Source organism: Henckelia pumila, chromosome 2 (assembly GCF_033568475.1).
Source record: "Henckelia pumila isolate YLH828 chromosome 2, ASM3356847v2, whole genome shotgun sequence".
In the NCBI taxonomy this organism is placed as follows: domain Eukaryota; kingdom Viridiplantae; phylum Streptophyta; class Magnoliopsida; order Lamiales; family Gesneriaceae; genus Henckelia; species Henckelia pumila.
In genome coordinates, this window is record NC_133121.1 from 15090709 (window position 1) to 15099501 (window position 8793).

At 29.8% G+C, this 8793-nt stretch overlaps 2 protein-coding genes across 5 annotated transcripts; both read left to right on the forward strand.

Annotated features, from left to right (window-relative positions):
* The first annotated feature begins 943 nt into the window (after positions 1–943).
* On the forward strand, positions 944–2763 carry LOC140879556 (membrane-anchored ubiquitin-fold protein 3-like). Of its 3 annotated transcripts, none has more exons than XM_073283317.1 (4): positions 944–1081; positions 1837–2029; positions 2286–2456; positions 2641–2763. In XM_073283317.1, exons 2-4 carry the CDS (start codon positions 1879–1881, stop codon positions 2691–2693), a joined length of 375 nt encoding a protein of 124 aa, XP_073139418.1. In that variant the 5' UTR covers positions 944–1081; positions 1837–1878; the 3' UTR covers positions 2694–2763. The 3 variants fall into 3 exon arrangements, with proteins under 3 accessions (XP_073139418.1, XP_073139416.1, XP_073139417.1); XM_073283315.1 differs by having other exon boundaries at positions 989–1081; positions 1798–2029; XM_073283316.1 differs by having other exon boundaries at positions 993–1081; positions 1808–2029.
* Positions 2764–5541: 2778 nt separating this feature from the next.
* On the forward strand, positions 5542–7878 carry LOC140885358 (membrane-anchored ubiquitin-fold protein 3-like). Of its 2 annotated transcripts, none has more exons than XM_073292324.1 (4): positions 5542–5673; positions 6463–6694; positions 7017–7184; positions 7413–7878. In XM_073292324.1, the coding sequence occupies exons 2-4, from the start codon at positions 6538–6540 to the stop codon at positions 7460–7462; spliced, it is 375 nt and encodes a 124-aa protein (XP_073148425.1). In that variant the 5' UTR covers positions 5542–5673; positions 6463–6537; the 3' UTR covers positions 7463–7878. The 2 variants fall into 2 exon arrangements, with proteins under 2 accessions (XP_073148425.1, XP_073148424.1); XM_073292323.1 differs by having other exon boundaries at positions 5542–5665.
* Positions 7879–8793: the final 915 nt, after the last annotated feature.

Genomic DNA, 8793 nt, shown 5'->3' on the forward strand with positions numbered 1-8793 from the left:
GTTAAATAAAATAGAAGCTAATAATAATAATAATAATAATAATAATAATAATAATAATAATAATAATAATAGTAATAGTAATAAATAAATAAGAATGTCTTTCAAATGAAAATATAATCTAAATTATGCAAAATAAAATTATAGAATAAAACAATAATTAAACCGTGCAATCTTATAGTTAAGAACATTATCAATCACAAAGAAATAAATAAATGTTTTAGCAAATAACTAGTATTACTTATTTCACAAAATATTTGAAATTTTCAACAAACTTTTCAAGAGAAGAAATACTTATGGTTAACAATTGAGAAAATATAATGAATTATTTGACCACCGTTGCAGTAGTGAGATGAAATTAAGTTTTATTTAATACCAAATTTTTCTTATATACTAATTTTTTTATTTATAAAAAGAGTTTTAAAAGATAATTTTTTCCAACCTCCAAAATTTTTTTTAAAATGTGCAAGCATCATGAATGAGAATATAACAAAATTAATAGAAATGTGAAATAACATCATTAAATTTTGAACATTGTGTAAAATTGATTTTAATTTGGATAAAAACTCTAATAAAGTTGTGTTTTATTTACATGTTGTTTAATATTAAATATATAATAAATAATATAAAATTCAATCATAAATTATAAAACACTACGCGATGTTAATTTAACACACGAATAGATGGAAAGATCAAACCGGTAACTTTTGAGAAATATTTGAGACGAAATCGGCAATGTAAAAATATTTAGAACTGAACCGGGAACTTTTGAAAAATATTTGGGACCAAACCGGGAACGTAAAAACATTTAGGACTGAATGAAACATTTCGGATGAAACCAAAAATGTCCAAATATTTAGGACTGAACCGAGAATGTGTTCAAATATTTATTACTAAACCGGGATTTTGCCCGGATAACCACAACTCATCACTTCTACTCAAACCCGCCGGAATTCGGATTCTCCCCATCCTCGCCGTTGATCGGACCGGAGATTATTCGGCATTCGGTCTCCATCGAAGAGTTATTTTCAACCTTACGAATCATTTCTCGATCTCTCAGCACTCGATTGGCGTTTTTGATCAGGTAAAATGGTTACGCTCTCCCCGCCTTTTTTTTCTTCAAATTTTCTTTTTCGAACTTCTGATTCTTTTGATGCTTCTCTCTCTTTATTGAAATGAAATTTGTGGAAATTTGTCCTTCTTTGAAGGAGAAAGTAAATATGGTTTGTGTGATTCAGTTTCAAGTTTCAGTTACTGGGGGTTACTTGTGTTTATTTCATTTTGAATATCTTCTGAAGAACGAAGGGTTTTTGTGTTGTTTGGTGTAGAATAGAGATTATTTGTTCGTCCTTCTTCTTGTTTTACAGTAGAATCTAATGGTGATGCAAATTAATGTACAGTTTCTGTTGTATTTTCTGGTTGTTTCTTGTGAATTGACTGAGGATTTGTAAATCTTGATCGAATTTGAACCTCCGAATTTGAAATCATTTGTGATAATTGAATATTGTTGACAGATTTCATGTTGCTTGTTTCGAAATGGCGCGATTCTAAGTATTTCAAAATGCAGTGAACGATGCATCTTCTAAACAAATTCTTGTAAATCTTGATTGAATCTGAACCTCCGGAATTTGAAAACGTTTGTGATCATTGAATATTGTTGACAGATTCCATGTTGTTGCTTGTTTCGAATTAAATGGCGTGATGCTGAGTATTTCAAAAAATGCAGTGAATGAATTCTAGCTAGCTAGTGCGTTTCATTTGCATAAAACATTGCTATCAATCTGAAATTCTTGTTGGAAGGTACGTTTAGTAAGTTCGATTTCTTCATTGGAAGATCAGTCGTCGCTTGGGATTTGGAAAATATACTAAGGGAGTGCTACTATGGCTGAAACTACACCGCAGCCGCAGCCGCAGCAACAACTTGAAATTAGGTTCAGAATTTATTGTGGAGCAGATTTATTTCAGGGAATCTTCCCATTGTCAACTACTATTGAATCTATCAAAGAAAGGATTATGTCTGAGTGGCCTCAAGGTAATTGTGATTCTTCTGCTCTAAGTTTCTGTGAATTCTTGCCACAAAAAACATAAGTTGTGGTCGCTTAAAGTTCGAAAAACATAATTAATTAATCAACCGATCGATGCGCATGGAAATATGATATACGGCTTGTGTTATTGTCTGCACTGTAGTGCTAAAACATATCTAGAACTTTTCAAATATGATACACTTGCATTTGACTGCTCCATTTAAGTTGTGGTGGCTTAAAGTTCGAAATTTATGTTTCTCTTAGATCAATCAGTCCAACCAACTTCCGTGGACGATATAAGATTGATGCATGCTGAGAATCCTCTCGTGAGCGGAAGGACACTTGGTGAACATAGATTCTTAATCATTCCTGGTGGTGTTGTCACAGTGCTTGTAATTGTGCAGCTTCCTCCTGAACTCAGACGAAGGGCTGTTGGTATGTGCTTCGTTCCCAGCTCCATTTAATAACAAAATCATGAATTGTATCTATATATATATGTTAATACACACACACATATCTTCCAAGTTCATCTCTTAACTTCATCGTTTGGTGGTCAATGAAATGTTATTCTAGTAGCTGAATTGGTGTTTATGATGGCTTCTTTCTTTCTGGATGCAAGGCACAAATCAGGATTCGAGGATTGGTTGTACAGCTTGTTGTAACTTGCTTTAGAACGGAACTCAAATACTTGATGCATGCGGTGAATTGAAGGCTAGCTGGCTGCCGGCGAATGTGAATCCAACACAACACTACTGGTTTCGAAATCTTGACATACGTACATTGTGTTTTTTTTAGATTAATGAATGATCAAAGACAAATTAACTGGGAACTTAAACACTTTCTTTGAATTTTGTGGTTACGTACAAATATATGAAACATGCATATACATCCAGTGGTTGTTTGCTTTAATTTCTTCCGAAGAGACCCACATGAACCAAGTTGGATATATGTTGTGAATCTGCTAGAAATTATATTAGTACAATATATTTCCATGCATGACTGTAAACTAGCTAGATGCACTAGGTTTTGTGTAATTGAATTAGTATATATTAATGGGCATGTAGTTTATAAGTTTAGCTATGATATGTAAATCTGATTAATAAGTGTTTAGCTAGATTGTTAAATAATATATTAATGTTTTTAGTACATCTTAATTTATTGATTGTTTCTTAATTTGGTGAAACATTTCGTATGTGGATGGTGAAAAAATTAAGTTGGACAATTAATTTTTTTATAGTTGCAGGCATCGATATTCGTTGCAAACTTGATTAAAAATTAGGATGAGTTTTGCATATAATATAATTATTATCCAATAAAAAACATGTTTTGTTTCAGAATGTTTTGTAGCTTAATTGCTATTTACATTATTTTTAATTGGTCCCAATGAGCTAGTAATAATTTGTAGCAATTGTAAATGTAAAGGAATCACTCACTCGATCTAAATATTCAATAATGGGGATTTATTTATTTTTAATTAAAAGATGAAGGCGATCGATTTATATCTTTTATTTTCCTTCCTCATTATATATTTATTGCATCTTACAATTTTAGTCTTTTATTGTGAAATTTTAGTATACATCCAATTTCTGTCAATTTTATATTTTCATCATTAATATATTGATGACAATATATATACATGTCATGTGTCACGCAGGGGCGGATCCAGAAATTTTATTAAGGGATGGCAACCGAATAGAACCAAATATCACTATATATATATATATATATATATATATATATATATATATAATTTACCTTTACAATTTGACATTTTCTGAAAATAATTAATAATAACTTTATTCGACAAACTAAAAAAAATATATTTTTCAGTATAAGTAATTAATATTCGTAATAATTTTCACCGCAAAAATTTTCCAAACTCACAAACTTGTAAGAAAATGAGTATGCCACATCTTTTCTTGCTTCAATAATTTGTTCTTAGGTTTAAAATACTTAAAATCAATTTTTATTTAGGTTAAAAATTTAGTGTTTGAGTCTCAATTTTTTTAAGATTATGAGCCACAAATTTTTAAGTTACTTTGTACATATTAAACAATGAAAATTAACTTAATTTTTTTTTTTGAATTTGCTCTTTCATTTTGGTGTTTGTTATTAGTTTATGTTCATAGATTATCATTTTTAAATATAGGAGTATATTAGTAATTTTATTTTTAAAAAAAATTTAAGAGGGGGCAATTGCCCCCTGCCCCTTAGTGGCGCCGCCACTAATGTTACGTCAATTCGTCAACAATACAACAAAAAAAGAACTAAAATCATTAAAAAAAACATACAAACAAAAATAGTAACCTAGATTGGAATTCGACAACAAAGTTGATAAAATTAAAAACACAAACGTACAAAACCAAAAACCTAATTTTCTCTTAGAAGATACGTTAACAATTAAATGCAAATTAAAATTAGTTAACATGCAAATCAATTTTTGCATTTTTAGTGCAATTAAAAGCATGTCGTGACTTCGAAGACATGATGATTAAAGAATCACAAAAAATTTTATAATACAGTCACATGAGTTAATTTTGTGAAACAAATCTTTTATTTGACCCGATTTATTAAAAAAATATTATTTTTTATTTTAAAATATTATTTTTTATGTCAAAAAAATTATTTTTAATTGTAAATATTAATAAGATTTACTCGTTTGACGAATATAAATATGTGAATCAATCTACTTCGCTATCTACTCTGATCGAATATGTAGTCAACCTAGAGAAATATACGAACCTCATATATACAAGAATTTGGAAATATGAAATCAATGGTTTCAAGAATTTAATTAATTAATATTATTATTTATTTTTATTTTTGGAAGGGGACGCATCAAAATAAGGCTCCCACTTTTGAATAAGAAGACACGCAGATTCACTCGCTTTATCTTCGACCATGAAAGATAGGGATCCAATTCCTCTTGCCTTTTTTTTAATTTTGTTTCGTATATCAAGGGTAAAACATCATAAAAATAAATAATAATATACTCGGAATATTCGAATACCAAATAAAAGACACCACGGGTTTGTTTTATTTCATTTTGTTGAGAAGATTATTGAGGAATTATTTCAGAAATTCAAATATATATATATATATATATATATATATATATATATATATGTTACATTGTCGAGTTACTTATTATTATTATTATCATTATTATTGTTAATTTTTTTTGTTGTTATTATTATTATCATCATCATCGAATGATTGCTTATTATAAAATAAAACTTGAATCTTATACGAAAATATTGTCTAAAATATTTCAAATCGTGAAATAATTTATAAAAGATTTGTACATTTGCCAATTGCCGATGTATACATTTCTAAAAAATTGATCACGAGATCGAAGGCCCAATGCAAACTCCTAATTAACCCGATTCGTTTATCTTAGCTCGATTTCACAAATTACCCGACCCGAATTTCCAGTGTTTTTGTATTTGTATCATGGGCGCAAAAAGAAGTATAAATACGGAAAGTGACGGGAGCTGATAGCCACAACTCATCACTTCTACTCAAACCCCGCCGGAATTCGGATTCTCCCCATCCTCGCCGTTGATCGGACCGGAGATTATTCGGATAATCGGCATTCCGTCTCCCATTCAGTCACTCAGCATTCGATTGGCGTCTTTGATCGGGTAAAATGGTTACGCTCTCCCCGCCTTTTTTTTCTTCTTTCAAATTTTCTTTTTCGAACTTCTGATTCTTTTGATGATTCTCTCTGATTTGTGGAAATTTGTCGTTCTTTGAAGTAGAAAGTAAATATGATTTGTGTAATTCAGTTTCAAGTTTCAGTTACTAGTGTTTATTTCATTTTGAATATCTTCTGAAGAACGAAGGGGACGTTTTTGTGTTGTTCGGTGTATTATGGAGATTATTTGTTTGTCCTTTTTCTTATTTTGCAGTAGAATCTATGCAGAGTTTTTTTCGTTGGCAGAAACTTTTGAATCATATATATGAAGTGCTTTCTTTGCCCTCTAATTGGTGTACAAATTAATGTACACTTTCTGTTGTATTTTCTTGTTGTTTCTTGTGAATTGACTAAGGCTTTGTAAATCTTGATCGAATTTGAACCTCCGAATTTGAAATCATTTGTGATAATTGAATATTGTTGACAGATTCCATGTTTCTTGTTTCCAAATGGCGCGATTCTAATTGTATTTCAAAATGCAGTGAATGATGCATCTTCTAAACAAATTCTTGTAAATCTTCATTGAATTTGAACCTCCGGAATCTGAAATCGTTTGTGATCATTGAATATTGTTCATGGCAAGTGAAAGATTCCATGTTGCTTGTTTCGAAATGGCTTGATGCTAAGTAATTCCAAATGCAGTGAATGAAGCATCTGATCTAAACAAATTCTTATCTTACTTTTCTAGCTAGTACGCTTCATTTGCATAAAACATTGCCATCAATCTGAAATTCTTGTTGGCAGGTACGTTTTGTGATTCGATTTCTTTACTGGAAGATCAATCGTCGCATTTGCATTTGGAACTAAGGGAGGGCTACTATGGCTCGAAGACTACAGCGACTGCCAGCTGCAGAGTGGCCTCAAGTTGAATATAGGTTCAGAATTTTTGATGGAACAGATTTATGTCAGGGAATCTACCCATTATCAACTACTATTGATGCTATAAAAGAAAGGCTTCTGTCAGAGTGGCCTCAAGGTTGTGATTCTTCTGCTCAAAGTTTCTGTGAATTCTTGCCACAAAAAACAATCGTAGTACTCTTGCTGTAGTGTCTAGTTATGTGTTAACAGTGTTATGTGGCGTATAAAATTTCTTACTGTTAATTAATTAACCGATCGATCGATGTGTCTTGGAAATATGATATATGGCTTGTTTTATTGTGTGCACTGTGCTAAACCACCATATCTAGAACTTTTCAAATATGGCTTAACTTTCAGTTTGTTTCCGAGCTTGACACTTGCATTTGACTGCTCCAGTTAAGTTGTGGTCGCTTAAATTTCGAAATTTATGTTTCATTTAGATAAATCAGTCATACCAACTTCAGTGGACGATATAAGATTGCTGCATGCTGGGCATTATCTCGCGAGCGGAAGGACACTTGGTGAATCTAGATTATGTATCGTTCCCGATGAAGTTGTTACAATGCATGTAATTGTGCAACCTCCTGAAGCCAGACGAAGGACTGGTGGTATGTGCTTCGTTCCCTCCATTTAATAACAAAAGTTTTCTTCTGCTATAGACTATATATAGTTGTGATGCAACAAATTAATTGTCCCTATTGTATCTATGTATGTTAATACACACACACACATATCTTCCATGTTCATCTCTGAATTTCATCGTTTGGTACTGGTCAATGAAATGTTATTCTAGTAGCTGAATTGGTGTTTATGATGGCTTTCTTTCTGGATGCAAGGCACATCTGGTGCAACAAATCAGGATCCGGCTTGTTGTAACTCGCTTTAGAAAGGAACTCAAATACTTGATGCATGCATGCGGGGAATTGAAGGCTGGCTGGCGAATGCAAATCCGACATAACAGTGGTTTCGAAATCTTGACATACATTGTGTTTTTTAGATTGAATGATCAAAGACAAAAATTAATCTCAAGATAGAAAAACGAACAAATTAACTGCATGGGAACATTAACATTTTCTTTAAATTTTGGTTGTACAAATATATGAAACGTATACATCCAGTGGTTATTTCCTTTAATTTCTTCCGAAGACAGATTAGTATATAGATGACCCACATGAATTAACCAATTAGGACAATGTTATATGTACATATAATCTTACATAGAGGGTTACACACCCTATTAAATTAAAAAAGTATCTCAATTTTTTAAAAATTAACTTTTTTTCAACTTACAATTCTTTGTCTTGCTCAAAAAACTTTTTTAACCAAATATTATTATTTTTATTACTTACTTATAGAATTAATTTTAATGAGTTCAACAAAAATAATTATTTTATAAAATTGTAAAATATAATTATTTACTAAGTTCAACAAAACTAATAATTGTCTATTTTTTTACAGTAAATATATTTTAAAATTTTTAAAATTAAAATTTGAAATTTGAGATTTTATTATTATATATTTAAATTAAAATATATTTAATATTATTATGTCTAATAATTAATTGTTTTTGTTAATAAAAACAAAATAAAAAATCAAATTATGTAGGTTTGTGTTGATCGGGTTAGTCGAGTTCTAGTCGATCACTATTGATTTATTCGGATTTGGTTTGAGAAATTTGTAAAAAAAATTTGTACTTATTTATAGAATTAAGAAATATTTACTATATTTTTATACATTGTATGTTTGAAAAAAAAAATTATTTTATATTGTATCATAGATTTTCAATATGTAATAATTATTTTGTAAAACATTGATTTTTTTTAAAAATAATTGTTATTTTGTGGAGTAAGTATATTTTAAATTTTGTACACTTTAACTTTCAAATTTAAATTATATAGAAATATATAAGCTATTATGTATTCAAATCAAAATATATTGATTATTATTATTTGTATTTAATTATTTTGTTAAAAATTTAATAAAATCAAATATTTCGAGTCCATCCTGAACCCCAAAACCTCAACCTTAACCCGATAATTATCTGGTCAACTCGGGTCGGGTTCAATTTTGACACCCCTAAAACTGCACAATAAATAATAAAATAAAAAATAATAACATTTTTGTTAAGAGTTTTTTTAACAAGACAAACAATTATAGGTTGAAAATAAAGATATTTTAAAAGAATTTTGATTACTTTTTTAATTTAATGGGGCGTGT